This window comes from Calonectris borealis, chromosome 3 (assembly GCF_964195595.1).
Source record: "Calonectris borealis chromosome 3, bCalBor7.hap1.2, whole genome shotgun sequence".
Classification (NCBI taxonomy): domain Eukaryota; kingdom Metazoa; phylum Chordata; class Aves; order Procellariiformes; family Procellariidae; genus Calonectris; species Calonectris borealis.
Genome location: NC_134314.1, coordinates 128807000 through 128827303, shown reverse-complemented (window position 1 = coordinate 128827303; position 20304 = coordinate 128807000). Strand labels below are relative to the sequence as shown.

General features: G+C 49.8%; 1 protein-coding gene across 3 annotated transcripts in view; it reads right to left on the bottom strand.

Annotated features, from left to right (window-relative positions):
• Window positions 1–20304, bottom strand: part of SLC24A3 (solute carrier family 24 member 3) — a 172259-nt gene that overhangs the window by 136876 nt on the left and 15079 nt on the right. For 2 of the 3 annotated variants that reach the window (XM_075147902.1, XM_075147903.1), the window contains exon 1: window positions 5949–6434. In XM_075147902.1, coding sequence (XP_075004003.1) covers window positions 5949–6297 — 349 coding nt within the window. In that variant the 5' untranslated portion in view covers window positions 6298–6434. Of the gene's footprint in view, window positions 1–5948; window positions 6435–20304 lie in introns of those variants that run through there. The other variant, XM_075147904.1, reaches the window with a different exon arrangement.

The following is a 20304-nucleotide window of genomic DNA, read 5'->3' as shown; positions in this document are numbered from 1 at the left end:
CTACAATTTTGGGATCTGCTAGGCACTTCTGCCACTGCTGCGATCTCCTGTGCGGTTTTATCTGTACAATGCTGACAATCCACCAAAAGAAGATGACACACAACCCAGAGAAAACCAAGGACCATTAGAAGCCCTGAATTTCATCCTGCTGCAGTGAGTTTTACAGCTGCATAAATGCACTAACTTCTCCAGCATTCCCACCCCTATTCTACTGAAAGGCTGAAGGCACCAGCAACGTGTTTACAGGTCAAGACACAGGTCTCGTACACTGCGTGTGTTCTCTGGACGCCATTCTGGGCATGACAACCCAGGACAACTCAGACCACCTAGAGCTGAGCACATGCATAAGTCTTTGCACGCGTGAGCGTGAAGAGATGGTTTCCTTTTCAGCACAGAGACAGCTGCTACTGCTTTGGCCGAAAACTGCCTGCTCGGGCTGTGCTTCGGCACAGCCACACCGCAGGGCGAGTTCAAGGAAAGAGGACTGCACTGCTCTGTTTTAACACAAAGGAAACACCACTTTGGAGACGACTTATCAACCAGGAGAGCGCTTGCTGCCAACGCCAGCCTGCCCGCACAGGCACCAAAGCACGAGCACGAGCCTCCTCTCCCACAGCAGAGAAAAAGGTACAACAACAGACCGCGTTTCTTCTCCTCCTGCCCTCAGGCCACGGCACGCACCAGGCGGAGCTCGGTCACCCGGCTGTTCACCAAGAAACCCGCGGTGGTCGCGGTAATCTCGCTGCCGGGGTATGCAAAAGAGAGGGGAGCAAGCGTTTAACCAGAAAGAGATCAGAAAGCACGCATTCACATGAAGTGGTTTGGGTTCTGTGGGTTAAGGTTTGCGGTTCAATGCAGAAAGGGCTCTAAAGAAACGGTAACAAGCATAAGCAAGCAGTCTGGAAGAGTTACCTACTTCATAGCCAAGCACTACAAATTACATTATCATAATCTATGACTCACTGGAGAAATATGGATAAAAGAGAAAGTTGCTTTTGAAATAAGAGGAGGAAATGTAAAAATAATTGCATAAAAACTTCTTTGGCTGTTTAAATTAAACACTTTTGTGCCTGAGGATCTAAATGAATATACCACGATCTTTTCGTTTTTGCAGTAATCATGTATTTCCTGCTATTACTGATAATGACTTTAAAATGGCACACTTAAGCAGGGCTGTTATTTTATTTGCAGCCTTTCCGAGGTCCTTATTTGCAGCAGCGACCGAGCACGTGGGAAGCGGTAACACTGGGGGAGGAACACGATGACAGCTCGTCAGCAGAAACATATGTCAGTCTAGTGAGGAGCTAACAAGGGGTGGCACCAGGACCTCGGCGTGCCACAACCAAGCAGCCTCTCACGTAAATTTCTCGACACATTACGTCCCATCCTGACGCAGCCCATGAGCTTGTCACCTTCTTGACAGCTGATAAACCAACTCTGAACTAACAGCAAGTTTCTCTGAACTTCTCTAGTGCAAACCTAGCTCTGAATTTGGTAGCACATGGACCTGACCCAAAGCTCAACATGAAATCAGCTTAAGCCTTTCTGTTGGCTTCCAGTGGGTGAGTCATATTTCTAAACAGGACTAGGTGGTTAAATGATACTTTGCCTGAAGTAACACATCTTTTGTATTAGCTAAAACTGTTTGCCAAACCTAGCCCAAAATCAACAAGTGTTTTAGTTAAACAATATCACTTTTTTGTGAATAAACTCTGTTCAATTTTTCTTTCCAGCTCTAGTTCCACACATCCTTCACATGGATAGAAGGATGGTAAGAGAGGCCAGAAGAACATCTGCTGCATGACAGGACAGTCAGATACTGCCATGAAGAGCCACCAGGGATCCAGGAGGGATGGGTAAAGCACATATGATTATAGGACTGGAAAATAAGGGAACAGGAGACAAGAGACCAGTGGCTCTTTAGAAAAGAAAGTGGGTTTTTTTGTTGTCTGCTTCCACAAGCACTCAACACAATCAAATACAACAAATGATGAATATTTCTCACCTTCTTCTGTTAACAGGACTCATAGCAATAAGGCTTAAACTGACATTTCAAAACATACCAGCAGGTACTCAGATCCCACAGCAACAAGTTGCTAAAATAATCTTGCAGAGATGGGTATCCCCTTTTGAGGCTAGCATTTCATCTCATCCATTTGCCATGCCTTGCTACTTTCCCTGCCTTTTTTGGGGAGAGCAACAAGTCGCTAAAATAATCTTGCAAAGATGGGTATCCTCTTTTGAGGCTAGCATTTCATCTCATCCATTTGCCATGCCTTACTACTTTCCCTGCCTTTTTTGGGGACCGCACTTTGTTGCCCACATCATCCATAGCGGAGCAGCAGCTTGCAACTGCTTCTAGAGCCGGCACTGGGAGAACTGAACCCTAACCAAGTCATAAGCACAACAACGAACTGTCTGCACTGACAGGGCAAGGCAGCTAGAAGAAAGGTTACCATGTCGTCATTGCATCGGCTATGCCCAACAGATTTTTCGAAAGGAAACATAGCCTCTTACTTGCTACCCTGATACAGAAGCAGCCTCCAGATCAAGCCTTGCAAGATTTATTCCCAAGCGCCATACTGTAGGGCTCAAAAATCCCCAGGGGTTCAGTGAATCAGGGCTACCTAGTACAGAACAAGCAGTGCGTTTTAAAGGAAACTGCTCAAAAAGACCATGCCATCACTCCAATTGCAACAGCTTCAAGAGCGAAAAATTACAAAAGGACAAAAAAAATTTACAAAAAAAGGTCTTTATGCTGGATTCTGTCCATTTTGCCCCTTTATATTTCTACAATGTATGTTTCAAAGGAAAAGTAAGCAAAAGCCCCACTATTTGGAGCAGTTCTGATGATAAAATGCTACTAGATAGCCCACCGGTAAACCATTAGAAAATAAAAATAGTAGTTTGCAAATGTCATGCCAGGCTTTCCACTGAGCCTGAAAATACACACGCCATTAAAGAAAAAAGATCTTTCCTTTAGCATGTAAAAATGTGTTTACTGCCAATAGACTACAAAAGGCAAGTGTTGCAAAAAACCACAAAACACTTCAAAATGAGGCATTTTATTTCCCTCCCCCAACAGATGAGGTGAAACTGCTTTTTTAAACACTCACTTTTGCCTAGCTGTAGGTGTTTATACAACTTAATTTTGGAAGAAGGCAGGAAAAAATATTGTCTTTTCAGGCAGCATTTTCCTACCAATACTCACCAGAGGGAAGGAGAAGCACCTGAAGGCCAAATGCGCCTAAGTGCACGTCCTGTGGGGACGCTAAGGAGGTTTAAGCCCTGCCGATTCCCAAGTCACAACAGATGCCCAAGGGTCAGGGTATGCACCGCGCGTGAATTACGCCCAGCAACATCACAATTTTCGCCAAATTGCCTCAATTTCTTCGAGCAGCGCTGTGCAGGCAAGCACTTAGAGAAGGCAACGGCAGAGACGCCTGGTGACCTCTTATGCTTCCTGACCACTGCCCTAGTTCAGGTCTCTGTTGTCACTTCAGAGCCAGCCCCCGTTCAGCACTAACGCAGCCAGGGGAAGGAGGACTGTGCTGCCCTGAAAGGGTGGTGAACCAAGCCTTCAATCACCTTTGCTTAACAACATCAGCTATTAGCGTCAGAGTTGTACATTGATTTGAACCGCCCTATTCCCACCTACACTTTTGAACATCAAAGCTGCTGTTAGGAACTGCGCTGAAGTTCCTAACACCCTAACCTGCTGGGATGATGGTTGAGCTTGCTAGACTGACCTCAGCAGCCCAGTTCCACCATCGGGTCCCATTTCAATCCCCTGAATGGCTGTTTCACTCTTGCCGTTAGGAGAGAGCGCAGCAGGATGAAGTTGTACGGGCTTATGACTGGTGGCCCATTTTGTGCCGGATTCAGAAACCTGGCATCATTCTGAGTTGCAGGGAAAACAGAAAATTCTGAACTTCTTCCCAAAGCACAACTAACAACACGTTGCTTTGTCATGTTGTGTTATCATATACAGCACAAAAGTCATTCAGAACAAGATGACTATCAATGCTATTTACAGCATCACTTCTACCAGCTCTTCTTTTACTCACTTAATTTGCTGAAAAGCAAACTGAAGTATTCTGCACAAGGCCCAGAGTCCACTGAAGTCAACAGATGACTTTCACAGACACTTCAATAGAGTCCCGCTCCCATTCAAACCAAGACAATTCAAACATTTCAGACAGCCATCCAGCCTAGCATTAATGATTTACATTTACACTACGATAATGGTCCAAATGAAATCCACAAAACACCACACTGGACCTAAACTTTGTTACTTTTACTTTCTTTTCTACAGTACTTTTAATCAGTTTGCTATTACAGAATGTATCCTGTTGTAATGCCATGATAATTCAGAGAAGAAACAGTAATTCACCTAGGTATTTTTACTTTCTCTCTCCTGAACACTATACAACGTACTCAGTAATTATTGTTTTATCTTCTGGAAAAGGGGGAGAAAAAACACACATCACAACTAAAATCCCACACGTTTCCTTTAGGCCACTTTATTTAGTGGAGGCAGCAGAAATAGCTGAGGATGGCGAGATAGCAGGTGCTGATGTACAGAGAGCAGTGGGGGAAAGATTACTATAGATGCTGATGTGAGGCTGTAAGACTGGATCTGCGCTATATGGGAGATATGCAAACAAGTAAAAAATTGAATAAGGAGAATTTTTGCTGTCTAAAAAAGACTATAATCATCCATCTGTCCAGAAATGTTATTAAGGATTACAATGGAAGAAAAATTATAGGCAGAGGAGTGCAGCAAGAACTGTATTTGTTAGAATTTCTCTTGAGGCACATAACCTATGTAAGTCCTGAAGAATGGAGAAATACCTTTCCCCTCCCCTCCTTGAACTTTGAGGAAACGACATCCAAGCTCTGCTGTGAAAAGAAAAAAAATAAAGGACTGAACAGCTTATAAAGCCTTCTCTTTTAATAGTGATATATTATGATAACTTCTATTTAGGTAGAAATAAAACTGATGCAATTGATTGGATGCAAACTGAAGACTCCCCACCTTGTTCTTCTTTCTATCATTCATGGAAAGTTTTTTTGTACAGAGTTGTAAGTGATTTGCCCTTTTAACTATGGCTCTTTCAGAACAAGAACTTGACAAAAAGCCCCAAACAGTTCAGGGAAGGCAAGTTCAAAAAGCCCATCAGCTCATCTCCTACAGTTAAATACCCCCCCTACCCAATCTGCCTTAACTCTGCCTGCAGGTGGATCCCTGGGGAAGCGGGACACATGAAGCATACGAACACAGCCGATGTGTTTGTGCCCACCCCCCCCAAAAGCTTCTGAACGTGTCAACTGACTTCAACAAAATATAACAGAGCAGCAGAGTTTCAGTGACATTAAGCTCCTATGAGCTTCATAAAAACAGGAGTCAAGGAGATGAGGAGGACCCTGCTAAGGTCCTTCCCTGAGGAAAAAGCTACGTTATGAATGGAGCCCTATTTCTCATCAGAAGATCAACCCAACCTCAAGCTACAGAAGACTAGGTTTCTTTGGGTCCACTGCTGGTGGAAGTACTTGTACTAAATATATGACTACCTACTAACTTCTCAGATAATAATCGTACGAGTACACATCGTCACTATGTACATTGCACCGCTAGAACCGCACGCAGTGTTTATGCAAGAACCACAGAAGACATGCTGCTTATGATCTCAGCACTTGGCTATTAGTGTATATGGAACGTTGTCTTGTACTCTAGCTGACAGCAGGTCCTCCTCTTAACGCTAGCTGTTGAGGGAGATTGCAATACCCATATGATGCACACATACAAGGAAAGCAACACAAATGTTTATTGACTTAAAAATTAGTAAGTAGAAGTTTTTGGCAGTAAAGGTGATACCAATACAGATACCTGGAGGTAAGAAAGCCAACCGTAAGACCAAGGAGCTGGAAGCAACTTTCATTCCTACCTGGTTCAGTGCAATTTCTGACATACGTCTGCCCCCCATCCTCTGGGACATCAGTTGTGTTCTCCTCATTTGCTTGCAGTAGCTGTCTCCCACTCCATTTGTCATTACTTTCCTCAGAATAACTCAGGGCATCGTAACCTAAAGGAAAAGAGCGGTAGATACATGAGACCGCATAGGAAAGGCAACTCCTGATTCTGTTCCTGAATGCTTGAAGCAGCCAAAACATTTCCATTTCAAACTCAGTGTCCCTTGGGTTAGAAACAGCGGTGTTTCTAATCCCACTGGAAAGGTACACTGCCATTAGCTCCACATCCCAGTTCGTCCCAAAAACGTCAGGAGTCAGGTTCATTCCTCCACAACTTCAAAGGTTCATACTAGAAGAGCATCTATGGTTTCACAAGAAGTTGTAAGCTTCAATCAGTTTAAAATTGGAGTACCATCCACTGTTTTGGTTTAAAAAAAAAACCAAAACGAAACAAAACCAAACAACAATCACAAAAGAACCCGACAAACCACCGCACACACCACCAAAAAAAAACCCTCAACTTATTACTTTTGTAAGCATTTCACTGCTGTTAAGTACAGCAAAACTCTGCTGAATTTTGCACATGCTTATCCAACAGTTAAGCCATTTCTGCTTAGGATTACGATCCAATTTGCTGCTGAATGAGGCCTCAGAAATACAGTGTTTGACACAAAAGTTCAGTAGGCTTCTTTGTGAATCAATAGAACGCTCCGCAGGTGCTAGGAAAGCTCTCCCCAACAGAGCGCGAGGTTCCTCGGGACTGCAAGGGCAGAGCTCCGCAACCCGCGCTGTGTCAGGGAACACAAATAGGAGACTGCATCGGAGCGGCGACCGAGGCGTAGGAACAATCGCCGTTGTCAAATTACGTTTATATAATGGGAGTCTGAACGGTTACTTTCAAAGGGGTCAACAGGGATCCATTTCAACACCCTGTGCCCAAGTCCCATGGCATCGGTGGGAAGGCTCCTGAAGGCGTTCACTGCGGGCCAGGCAGCAGCTCTTCAGCGCATCAGGAAGCATTCATTTATAAACACGGAATCTACAGCTTCCTTCAGTTCTGCTCGCAGAGCACAAAGCAACTGATGGAAACGTCTTTATGAGACCATAGCCGTATTCATTCTCAAAATGGCTCTTTTTAAGCCCAACTGCACTGTTATTCCCACCCAACACAACCGCAGCGAAGCCAGAGCATGCCTCCAGGTCACTTCAGCAGCCCTCCCTATTTCCAGCCATTAAGAAACGTCGATAAACACCAGGGGCATGTACTTCATATAAAACTGAAAAAGGGATAAACCCCAGACCAGCAGGAATTATCCACTTTAGACCCGGGGGTCTGAGTGTACTCTTTACCATGCCCCGTCCTCCTAACATTAAGCACGTGCACCTTTACTGACTTCTCATTTTTCCAACACAGCCGTAGCACTTTTGCTCACCAGTTTCATCACCAGCAAGACCAGACCTGACTGCAAAACAGCTGCACACTCTCAAAGTTTCAGTGCTACACGATTGCTGTTAAGAATACCAAGAAACCCCCAAAACTCTATTCCTAGGCCATCAACCCAGTGAAACAAGAATCACCATCTGGAAGGCAAGGAAGTAGCAGAGAGTAATAGAATAAGGAGACTGAAGCGGCACACCTTCGACTCCAGCAGAGGAGGAAAGCAGCCAGCACCTTTGCCACTGAGAAGCCACAAGGAACTGAAAAGTGAATATTGAGAAGCGAGTGCAGGCAGCGATAGCTGGGCAAGAAACACACCGAAAAGTCGACTCGCTGGGTACCAAAACCAGTTGGCATATAATAAACGTGAAGACAGACTATACCAGCCCCCGGCTCCCATCAGCAGCACCGCACACCACACTGCAATTGTTCCACAGCCGCTTCGTACCCAGGCTCACGACTGGTGCCAGCTGCACACCTGCAAGGCACAGCGTGGTTTCAGGCACAAGCACGCAGAAGTAACCCTACAAAAGGTAACACAGTACTTTGTCCTGTGACTTCTGACTCTCCTTGCTTCACTCCCCCCTTCGGCTGTGACTTGGTGCTGCTACGTGAAACTCTACTTTAGCAATGGCAACAAAAACAGCTGGCTGATTTCCATGACATTCTTGGCACAATGCTCGTCAACCTCGGACAAGTCATGCCTGCCTAATTAGCTGAAAGCACGTGCTCATGTGTCAGTTCCACGCATCCTATGTGGTTTTAGATTCAAGGGAGGAAGGAAAAAAAATATTTTTTTTTTTTAGCCGCGAAGGCATCCACTTCATCTTGCAACGGAGACCTTGAGCCCATCTAATACCAACCAGCATTTGAGAGAGATTTCCACCCCCCCATCCATCTTCTTTCCACGAAGCAGAACACGGGCTCTCTCACAAGGACTTTGCTACTCAAGTTACTCCTCAAGCGCCTATCACTGGTACTGTCCATGGCCTTTCTCCTGCACGCACGCGGGCTGCAGCAGGGCCTGGCTGTCCTGCCCACTGGGAAGAACAGGCAGTTGTCTGTCAAACATCTAGGGCGTTTTGAGGCCACCAAGAAACAATAGGCTTTACTCCACGCAGGGAATTCATTGCAGAGGCCGTGGGCTGCACCCAATGCCTGATATTCAAAACCACCTTTAAATCTGAACTATTCTCAGTTTTGTCCAGCACTTTGGAGACAGATCACAAGCAAAGAGCAGTGGAACAGAGATTCAAATCTCGGGGCAATGTCTCAGAGGGTGCTTAAGGATAAAGTAAAAGGTTCTCTGCAGGTCCCAACCCTCTCGTTAGGTTTTCTGACTCACCCCATTGAGAGGGAGGTGGTCAACCTCAGACTTCTCTGTCTTGCCCAGACCACAGTCTGCTCAGGGCAGCTCCCATGTCCCATTGGGAGGGCAGCAGGGAGGCAATGCTTGGGAAGGGGCTGCCCGGAGATTTGCATCCCAGGCCAACGGCAGTGACTGGGACCAACGCTCCCAAGACACACAGGAGTGTGCACGTTTTGGGGGAAGAACCACGGCTGCACGGGCAGCCTTAAGCACCCCTGTTTTCTAAGCAAAAAGTGTTTAACTTGGTAAACTAAATATCACCATTTGAAGCTTCAAGCACTTTGTGCTTGCTATGCTTTACAAACTTTAGAGAATGTAGTTTGCTGTTTAGTCTGTGAGCACGGGTAAGAGCTTAAGCTGCGAGTTAAACATATACAAACGTCGCTGATCGCAGTGGACTGTGTTTCTCAGGAGGAGCACATGCAATAATGCAAGATCAGGCATCTCCCATAATAACAAACATGCTCTGGGAATCCGAGCTAAGCAGTTTCAGTTCCACATACGAGCTGTTTTCAAAGCAGAGGGGCTCTTCTCCAAGCAGCCGATGCTTCGTTGTGCGTCACTGCATGGAGGATCAGCACGAGGGAGAACCCGCAAGGGCTGCAACGGCCCAGAAGTTCCTGCAGAAACCTCTCCTGCTCCCTCCCCACCCACAAACGCCTCTCTCTCTCAGACTGCACACTTTTCCAAGCGAGGGGTAGAGAAGAAATCATTTGAGGTGACTTTGGAAGGGGAAAAGCTTAATTTGGCAATAGAAGTGTTTATAAAGGCCACATTCAGCATTCACACAAATCAGCGTAAATAGCAGCAGCCGAACTTGATGGGATGGCTGTGACCTACACCAGTAAAAGCTCTCCTCGGGTACCCCAGGTTTCAGTGGGGCCAGCTGTCCCACGGCAGGACTCGCAACCCGCTGACCCCGAAATTCTGCCTCGGGTATCTCCACTCTAAACCACATTTGGCTCAACAGAGCCATAGAAAATAGAAGTTATGGATGAAAGGAGATGCTTTCTTCAAACGTTTGGCCTTCCAAGGATTTCCCTGTGAAAACAGGGACACATCAAGATTTTAACCCTTAAACAAGGACATTTTATGGCAATTAAACGGGGTCCACGTTTCGCCGCTTGCCGGCACCGGCCTCCCTGCGGCAGCTCGACGCCTCCCGCGGGCACAGGCTGCGCTCCTGTCAGCCCTTGCAGAAAACAACGCAAACACTCGTGTCCTGGCAGATTCGGCGAAAGGGGAACCGACCGTCAGCCGCCGTTTAACCCTTCCCAAACCAGGGCCTCACCTGTCCTGTGATGCAGGCAGCACCCTGCTGGCCTGGCAGCAACCCCCGTTCAGGAGCTGGCAGGAGGCAGAGCCACCGCCACGCGGCACCAGGGACACCGCCCCGGCCGCAGCCCACCCTGGCAGGGCTGCACGAACCGCATGCCGCCGCGGCCAGGAGGCCGCAGCCGCCCCGGCTTCGCGGCCCCTTCCCGCCGGCCCTGGCGGGCCCCGCCGTGGGGGCCACAACGGCTGCAGCAGGAGCACCAGCGCCTCAGCGCAGGTGCGGGAAAGGCACACGTATATTCTGACCCATAGAAACCATGCAGTCACATCCCCAGGACACCTCCCAAAAGGCAGATGCAACAACCACAAGTTGTGAGAACAGATCTGTCGCAGCGTGCTTTTGGCTTCTCCCTCGCAACCCGTTTTTCACCCGCTCTAAGGCAACACTCACGCCCACCTGAAGCTTGGCATCAGCTGCCGAAGGCTGTGGGGCCCCAGCCCCCCTGTCCCTGGACAAGGGCCCCATCCTCCGGCCTCAGTATTCACGGAACCACAGCCAGCAGGATGGAGAGCAAAGACCTGACACTCCGCAGAGGGCTCCGACGACAGCAAGGAATCAGCAAAACTCTTCTTCCCAAGGAAAAGTAGGGAGCGTTATAAAAAAAGCTAACAGTTTTCTTTCTGAAAATGCAGTTATTCAGAATTGGCTGATTTTTAATGGGAAACACGTCAAAGCTTTTTTTTTTTTTTCATTTTCTCAACAGAGGTAAAGACTACTAAACATCTTGCTTTAGCTACATTGTCATTTTGTTCAGGCCAGTATATAGATTAGACATTTTTCTTATTAATGTTTTAGCTGCTGGCTTTATAATAAAATCACTGTGACACACTTATATGTATTTTTTTTTATTTATATAAATTTATTTATATATAATATATATATAATATTTATATAAACATTATTTGTATATAAATGTAAATATTTAAAATAAAACACTGAGATTCTTTAAAAACTTTGCTACAATAGAGAGTTTTTCCAAAGTTCTGTACCGTAGCATATTTCTAAGCGGGTGAATTATTTTTTTAAGCACTGAACATCACCACAAGGTATTTTCCACAACTCCAATTACCCAGCACCAGGTTTACATTACAGACTCAGAACCTAAGTTCTGGAGAGCTTTATTTGTGCTTCCTCCCAGAGATATTCCCATCTGGGAATGGGACCTTCCTAGCGGGGACAAAGCGACCCGGTGTGGAGCTCGGGGTCCACCCGTGCTCCCGCGGGACGGACAGCGTGGGGGGCCCTTCGCACGGCGAGCCAACATGCCTTAGAATGAATGAGACAAGAACACCCAAACTCACCTCTGGAAGGCAGGATACGGGCTAGGGGAGACAATAATTTTACACCAATGTGAAGTTACCCGTCTTGCACTCAGCCACGTGGCTCCCCAGCAAAGACTATTTCCACACAGGTTTACTTAACACACCTACACAGATGAAGAGAACCCTTTTTAATCTTCTGATTGTGACAAAACCGAGTGCAATTGCCCCCGTCACCAGGATTGTTCATTATTTCTGGTCCAGTAGCACTGAGGGGCTCCAGTCGGCAGGGGACACCGCTCCGCACGGCACCGCTCGCAGGCAGCCCCGGCCCCACGCGCTGCGCTGTCCACGTGCGGACTAGCACATAGAGCAAGCTCACTCTAACCACGAGGCCAAGTATTTAATGCACACGTACAGCTCTCCGCTAAGGGTCTGCCACCACGTGAGGGAGCGAGACTTACTAGCATCTTTCTCCCCAGGCTGCTGATTGAAAAACAACCCCCCCACCCCCCCATCATTGAGATCAGAAGGTCATTTCATGCACCTGGCCACAAAGTGACCAGGTCATTTCATCCAAGCCTCCAAAACCACCCCTAATTATTGGAAAACGACAAAAAAACTTAAGAGGAAGATGAGTGGATAAATCGGGGTCTTGAGGTTTGCTAAGGAAAGGTCATGGAAAGCTCTCCTGGATCAGGCTGGTGTACGGCAGTAACTTGACCCGAGCGTACTGCAGCCCTTCTCATCCAAACTGGGGTTGAGTCAGTGGACAAAACAACTTTAAATTAATGGGGGAGTTTAAAAAACGCCCAGGAATGACGTTCAGCTGGGGGAAACTGGGATAACTCCTTGAACTTCGGTGCAGAAACTGATTTGCAGCAGCGGAGGATTTGGCCCCAGACTGTTCAAGCACAGAAATGCCATGAAGATGCAAGGTGCTCGTGAGCAGCACGCTGGAGTGGCGAAGAGCTGACAGGCCAGGGGCTGGCCCAGCCTCGGGGACGGACCTGTCACCACGGCCTTTCGCAAGCATAACGCATTGCTGCTTACGGCTTCGCAGAGCTGGCAGGTGTCCTCGGCTCTTGCTGGCAATAAACTACTTCCTACGCAAACTGCGAGATCCTGCTGGCCAAAGCCAAAACCAGCACAGCTTTTCTGAAATATGTTTGCCCTCCCTTCCTCTCTCTTCCGTCCCTTTTATCTATTGTTTTGATGGTGACGGTTTCGGGTTTTGGGGGGTTGGTTTCACACCCTCCCCTTCCAACTAGCTGAATTATCTCCCTCTCCCTGAAATATTCCTACAGTGAATACAACAGGGAAACATTTCTGGGGAAGAAAAAAGCTGGAACAGGCAAGCACAAGCTCCCACGTTAAGCTAGCGTGGTTACCTCAAGACAGAGCAGGCGAATCCTCTTGGCAGAGCAAGGCCCGGCTGCATCAACCCAGCACGGCTCCCCAGCTGCCCTTCCACACGGCTGTCCCGCCGCCCCCGCGGCTGCTGGCCCCCGGCCCTGCAGGTGGGCGTCCGGTCAGCCCCCCACCCAGGTTTCTCCCAGCGCAATCAGATCTGCCACAGATCGTCACAGCGTAATCTGAGCTCGGGATTGAATAAGCATTTCACAAATGGATTATCTTTCTTTGTAGGCTGATTTGGGAGATGCTTTCCTTTCAGGATCAGCAGCAGCGACGACCATGAATAGAGCATCCTTGGGGGGAAAAAACAAAAGCCTACACCTGGCTTTGAAGAGCAGCCTGTTCCTTACGTCCGATCCCAAAGCTGTTATTTCCACATGTACTGATCTAGACGAAAAGGGGCAGAAGAGTAGGGAATGCGTTGGCCAAGCCAGCACCGTTGTTAAGACTTGTGTAACACAGGTAGGGCACAGAGGCCAGAGCAAAGTTACAGGCGCTTAATAAATCGGAGAGGGTCCCTGCACCAGAGGCCTCCAAACCTAATTAGATGGCAGAGCACAAGACGAGGCAGGTGCAGAGCGGAGGAGCAGGTTGCTCGAGGAAGACGGCAGGCCGGCCAGCGAGCAGCGCTGCGGGAGGGGTGGCAAAGCCAGGTACCGGCACCGCTCTGCGCCCAAATGCCCGGCCCCTGCCTCCACGTGCTGCCCAGCCCCGACATCCCCCATCAGGACAAAGGCAGCAGCTAAGGAGGAGACCCCGCAGCCCTGCAAACAGTAATGAGAGGTGACCTGAAGGTCCCGGAGCAGCCAGGCACTACGAAGTATTTTAATGGCGAGTATGACTGATCGGAGCACCCAAGTGATTTGGGAACACAAGCGTGCTCCATAAGCCAACCGACACTTCAGGAAACCCTCAGCTTGTTGGAAAAGGTGTGAAATGACAGTCTGCAACACGAGTCCTGCTGCAGTAAGACCAACAGACATACGCACACCCCGGCGAGGGGCAGCCCTGACACCGTGAGGGGTCACGGAGCAAATGAGTCCACGCATGGGGACAAAAGCAGAGCCTGCTGCACAAACCAGCACCAGGGGAAAGCATCTGCAGAGGTCGCTTGCAGAAGTATTTTCAGACCCCTGGCGAGACCAATGTTAAGCTGGCACAGTGCAGGAGTGAGGACTTGCCCATTTTCACCCACCGATGGAAGACACCAAGGTGAGAGACGCCAGCCAGCGGTGCTGGGAGGGGACCTGCCCCAGGACGCCAGCCAGGTGAGGCAGGACACGCGACGGGAGCCACAGCTAGACAGACAGCCCAGATCACTTCCCTGCTGCCGAGCAGCACCTAGCCCCGTGCCCACAGACCTCCTCTCCTTGCCACTTTTGCAAGTCCCCCTGGAAAAAGCCCTGTGACTTTGGCAGCTGCAGAGTTGCATTTCTCCTACCCCAGCCCTTGTAATTCATTTCTCCAGACTCGCTCTCCAGCCAGCAGCCCTTAAGCTCAGCCAGACTTTGTGACAATATTCCCCCTCGATGCCCCACGCCTTCTCCAGGGGCCTGCCTCTGCAGCCTGCCAGCACTTCTGACCTCGCTGCCACCCACAGCACAGCTCCCAGCTGCGCTGCTGCCTCCGCCTCCCCTTCTCACCCCTCCCGCAGCCTGCTTCCCTACCAGCCCACCCGCCACCGGCAGCCCTCTGCAGCCTCCTACCCCCGTCCCTGAGCCTTCCCCCACTTCCACGCCAATTCTGTAAAGGGGAAACAGAAAAAACAATTTTGGTCAAATGAAGCACTCCTGATTTTTTAGTTCTATCGCTACACAGCGACTCAAGTGCCAGCCACAAAAAACAAACCGAAAAACCCCACAAGAAGAAGAAGAGAGTGGCACCGATGCCACGTGGCCCCATAACCAGAAGACGTGGCCGGGCAGGCAGGTTCACCCCCCCCAGGTAACTGGGGCAGGAACGCCACTGCAGCTCTCCCCGTTGCCCAAGACGGGCTCACCCACCAGGGAAGGTTTTCCCATGGAAGTTGCTCCTCCGGGACAGGTCATGAAGGTTTAACCAGAGCAGAGACCGGCGCCCAGCCGCCCTCCGCCCAGGCAAAGCATCCACCGCTCCCTGTGAGGTCGCTCCCTGGCTTTCTCTGCCCTCGGCACTTGCTGAGGCAGGGCTGAGGAGCTCCCGGGGAGACACCTCCACCCACACCACCTCACCTCTCTGCTAACAGCCAAGGCAGCAACCCCTGAATCTAAGCTCCCGCACAGACAAAAAGAGGCAGAAACAAGGTCTAAATTCTCACCGCACCCCCCTCCCGGTATCTTTCTCCCCCATTTATCACAATTTTCCTATGTGACCACCAGCAGAAAAAAAAAAGCAGCCCCCACGAAACCCCCAGACACAATTATATCCCAAATGCCTCTCGCTCTCTGCTACAGAAGTAAATGCAACCTTGATTAAAGGTCCAGCCTGGTCTTAGAGGAGGATCGCAGGCCTGGAGGGATGAACTGCAAGTTCTCCTGTTCTCCCACCAGCAGTGACCATACAGATAGGCTTTGTCCAAACCGAACCTCCTCTCTGCCAGTTTGAAGACCCCTCCAGAGACATCAGAGAGGCCGACTCTTTGAGCCCAGAAACCCGTCCCAACCTCAAACACACCACACGGTATCACACCGCCTCTGTGCCCCTCTTCCCTCACGTGCACCCTCCCAGGAGCGAGGCAGAAGACCAGGTACCCATCTGAGAACAACACAGCCTCCGCGCACCCACGCACCTACCATCTCGGCGCCGAGCCAGACTCCAGCGCACCTCCAGGCAGAGACCCACCAGCCCTCTCCCAGCAACGAGCTCGCGAGCCCATCAAGGGCCCCGGGAAGCTTCCGCCCCTCCCAGCCAGCACAGGCGCTCACGAGCAGCAGCTGGGAGCGATGCTCCGAACGCAGCCCAGCTGCGGCTTGGGAAGGCAGGGCGCGCTCTGAAGGTCAGGTAGCTCTACAGCTCTCACAGCACGACGTGAAGAACGGTAAAAAATGTGACTTTGGCCTTATTTTAACTCTGAAAAGCTACCTACCATCTGAAAGTGAAATTTCCACCTGCATTCTGCTTGAGTCTTCCTCCGCTCCCCCCCTGAAGACAAAGAAAACTTTAAGGTCAGGCAATGCTTTGTAGAAACCCACCCAGGGCAGTGACGGCTCACCGAGCTCTCAGCCACTCGAGGCGGCCGTCCTGCCCGGCCAGAGGCTGGCGTCACCTGCTGACCCCTGCAGAGGCACCGGGGAGCAAGGAGCAACACAGAAGCGTCCTCCGCCCGGAGCACCCCCTGCTTGTGGCCGGCACCCAGGGGTGCTCGTAGCGCTCCACGCACCTCTGCTGGTGGGTGGGGGTGCTGGGCAGCACCTGCAGCTCCGATGCTACCTGCAGTGCTTGACGCAGCAAAGCTCAGGCGACAGAAGAGTACCTTTGCAAGAGATGAAATCTTCCTCTGCTCGCTGCAGCACTTAAAGAGCAATACCATCAAACCTCCCCCCGGGCCGTGCAACCCAAAGGTAAACCCCACACAGACCGGAGCCCGGAGCCACAGCACGAGGCAATGATTTAAGAGACTGAAGTCCAATGCCACAGACTTGCTGTGACCTTAACCAAATGCTCGCTGTCTCTGTCACCAATTTCACCCTCCGCCTGCTTCGGCTCTGCACGAGGCCTACTTCTCCCTACACGTCTGTACGATTCTTAGCACGAGGGAGATGCAATACCCAAATGCATCACAGCATGCGCAGCACAGCTTAGGAAGGCGTTGCCGTATTCGGGAGGACAGACTGAAATCCAGATGCTGCGTGATGCAAACCAAGCGTTCTATTGTTAGGGACTCGGGCGTTCTCCGATGCTCGCCGGTTAAATGGCAGTAAAGCAGATTCCGTTTTCTGCCCGCTAAGCAGCAGCACGCCTCGTCACTGCCGCAGAAGCGGCGAGGACCGGGCTCACGGCACGAGAAGGACCGTCAGAGGGACGGCGCGATGTGCTGGCGGGGCGTAAGTTACTGTGTCCGCCCTGAGCCCCCGCCGCGGTAATCACGCGCCCTGGCTACCCAAGGTGCCAGAGCATCCGCAGCTCGGCCAGCCACAGGGAGGACGCTTTACCCTTGAGCACGCTTCTTTTTTGCTTGCTTCAAAAATCGAGAAGTCTCCCCAAAACCGATTTTAAGTAACTACTTATACAGAGTGCACGGGTTCCCATTTTACCTGCCTTTTCACTTCCCCAGAAGTTATAGATAAAGCCAAAGGCAACAACATTTTTTCCTCAAGGAAAGCAAAGGAGAAATTAGCGGAAAAAGTCTTTCATTAACAGGAAAGTATGGAAGAAGATTGGTTTTTCTCTAAATTTATGAGCTCTGTGACATTTCATATTCTTACAAAACAGGTATTTTGATACAGGTTTTTATTTACAAATAAACAGGCGGGTTTTTTAAAAAACCTAACCATTAAAAAGCTAGCTCTTTTTAGGTCTACTAGTTCTCCAGGTCAGTAAAACACCTCCACCTCAGACCAATCACAAGGTCTAACTCATCTTTTAGGTGGTGCACAGGCTCCAAGAGAACCATGGATTTCTGCGTGCACTTCTCCACCATCCTGAACAGTGTTGGTTTTAGGCTTAGTTAACCGAAGATAAAATTTCCTGTTCACTGCCTTGTGCCAAAAATTGTCATTGGATATGCAAATCTTCCTTGATTGTTCATTACCAGTTGTGCAGAAATTTGTTTTCTTTATTATTCGTATCAGCTTGACCATTCCCTTCTTCTTGCTTTACACGTAAGTGCAAAAGGAAGAGTTTAGCACCTAATAAAAAATACCGGTTTTTAAATCTCCCTATCACGCCTCCTGTGATTCAGCTCCTCTCAAACTAAACAGTGTTTTTCTTCTTATGATAATCTTTTCATGCCTCTAATAATTTTCATGGTTTTTCCTTGGACGTTCCTCTATGCCCCTGCTTAAACCACACGCGATACTCAAGGTGACAGTTTCCCACTGACCTAGACAACAGCACCAAGTATTTTTAGCCCGACTCTCTACTTCCATTTCTCAGGGGTATCTTAACTCTTCCGCTGGCACTCTCATTTCATTAACATTTCACCTGTTACAAATGGAAGGTCTGGACGCTGTTGATATTATCTCTGCTGCTTGGCAGCTGCTGACTGCCAGGCGCGATTTCCACTGCGCCCTGCCACGGTACATCTTTTCTGACAGAGCTGTTGCCCGTTTCTTCTGCACTGGGACGTTCCAAAAATGGGACAACCTCCTAATCCTGGCCAGCCAACTCTGCCGTTGCCTCCCACTGCTTCTGTGGCTGTTGCAGAGGTGAGTTTCAGGGGTAGATAAAGCAGCATCCTTTGCATGACCCTGCTGGAGATGCCAGCGCTTTTTTTTCCCCCCCTAACAAATAGAGAGGAAGTTTTCAGAGGCATAAAAGGAAGATGGGCAATAAATCCCCCCTCCCTAACACGTCCTCAGGGCAGCTCCTCCCCCTGATCCAGGCTCCTTCCCAAGCATCCCTCTCAGGCCCGTCCTTGCCCCGCTCCCTGCACGGGAGGCTGGGCAACCCGGAGTGCATTCAGACTGCCTGCTCCTTCCTTTTTCTGCATTTCACCAAAACTCCCCCTGAGCTCCCTTCTTGTGTCGGCAACCTCCTCAACCCAATTTACCAAGCCTCCCCGCTCCTGGCAATCCACAAGTGCTGTTCAGAATGCCCCCAGGCCACTGTCCAAAACACGGGCTTTGGATGGAGCAGGGAAGCCAACAGAAAAGGTCCCTCTGACTCCAGAGCAGGAGCAAGAAACAAAGGGCGAGAAGCGCAGCAGTAAGAGCGTGTTACAGGTGGCTGCACCACAAGTCACCCAGCTCATCCCCGGCTACCGTATCAAACTCACCATCACGATTTTCTTTCTTCGTGGTAGACAGCAAGGAAAAAATGAGCAACAATGAGTTAAAAATAACCTAAAATTTATTTTCCATCACTAACAGTGCTACTTTTTATACAGTTCCAAGATCCCGTGGCTGCTTGAACCTGGAAATCAAGACCTCACATGGCTGAAAAAGCAGTAACGGAGATCCTCGCTGTTATCAAACAGATCCTTGTTTCTTGGAAGGCGTGGGTAATGTGTTGCAGTAAGAGCATAATTCTCTGGAGGAGATACTAACCTTTTAAAAAGCAGTGTAAAATGAGTTGTATTCCAAACCCACGTGACAGGGGCAAATACTTGGGGTTTGACTGGGTTTGTTTTGTTTCGGAGCTGAACATTCACTGCTCCTTCCCCCACATTTATGTAATTCTCTCCTAATTCTGAGCGGACATGGTGGGAGGAAAGACAGTTTTGGGTCAGATGAAATGTTTCAGTCAACCTGGAATAAAGTATTTTATTTTGGTTTGTCCTCTTTTACACTTTTAGCTAAATATAATTCTGCAGAATTAAACTTACTCTGAAAATATCATAAAGACATGCTGGGAAAAGAAACATAGCAGTTCTTCCCCCCCGCCCCTCCAAAAAAAGAAAAGAAACCATGACTTTTTCCCAGCTACGTTCTAAAATATATTCAAAGAGTCACCCTTGCAGCTCTGCCTGCACAACCAGCACTGAGTTTACCCTGCGAGCCGAGGGTCCGCTGTTTGCCCACCCAACGACCCGTAGAGAGGCAGCGGGCCGAGGCTGGAGGGGAGCCCCAGCAGAAAGGGCCCTGCATCCGAAGGGGGGGGTCTCCCGAGAAGGGACTGGGGGCGGCCGTCTCTGCAGGGTCCGCAGCCGAACGCATCCGAGCCCCGGCCAGCAGCGTCAGCGCGGGTCTCCAGGCTCTGGGGATGAGCTCCCCGCAGAGAGGGACGGGGTGGCTCAGCCTCCACGCGCGCAGCGGCTGGGCAGCCCCGCGCCCCGGGAAGACGTGCCCTTTCTCTGCTGCGTCCAAGGAACAAGGAGCTCCTCCGGCAACTGCCGCTACCTGAACAGACAACAAACAGCTCAGGACACAAGGGTGTAAATCCGCCCACGGCACGGCAAGGTGAATCCCTCAGATGAGGAAGGGCAGAACCTGTGCAGAATCGACCCCTCCACGTCCTTCCCGCGCCTCTGTGCCAGCTCCCACCAGAGCCTCTGCCACCCGCGCCCAGGCTCGGAGCTGCTCCATCAGCCCCTGCACCGCAGCAGCAAGGCTGAAGAAGCTGGAAGCCCGGAGCTGGCTGCCCCAAAGGACGGGGCCCTGGGGCTGCCTCGGCTCACGGGGGCTGCAGAGAAGGAACAAACGGCCAGAAACGGAGCAGATCAGAGAAGCACACGAAAAGCAAGAGCAGATCCTGCTCCCTCGGTGAACGTGACCCTCCCGTGGATGACGGGTGGAACAGGCCTGCTGTGTCCCTCCAGTGAGCCGGGTGTTGCAAGCACTAAAAATAAGCCGCCCCTTTCAAGAAAGAAAGAAAAAAGAAAAAAAAAGAGTGTCATAAGCCCTGGCTCCCAGTCTGGTATCTAAACACCAGAACG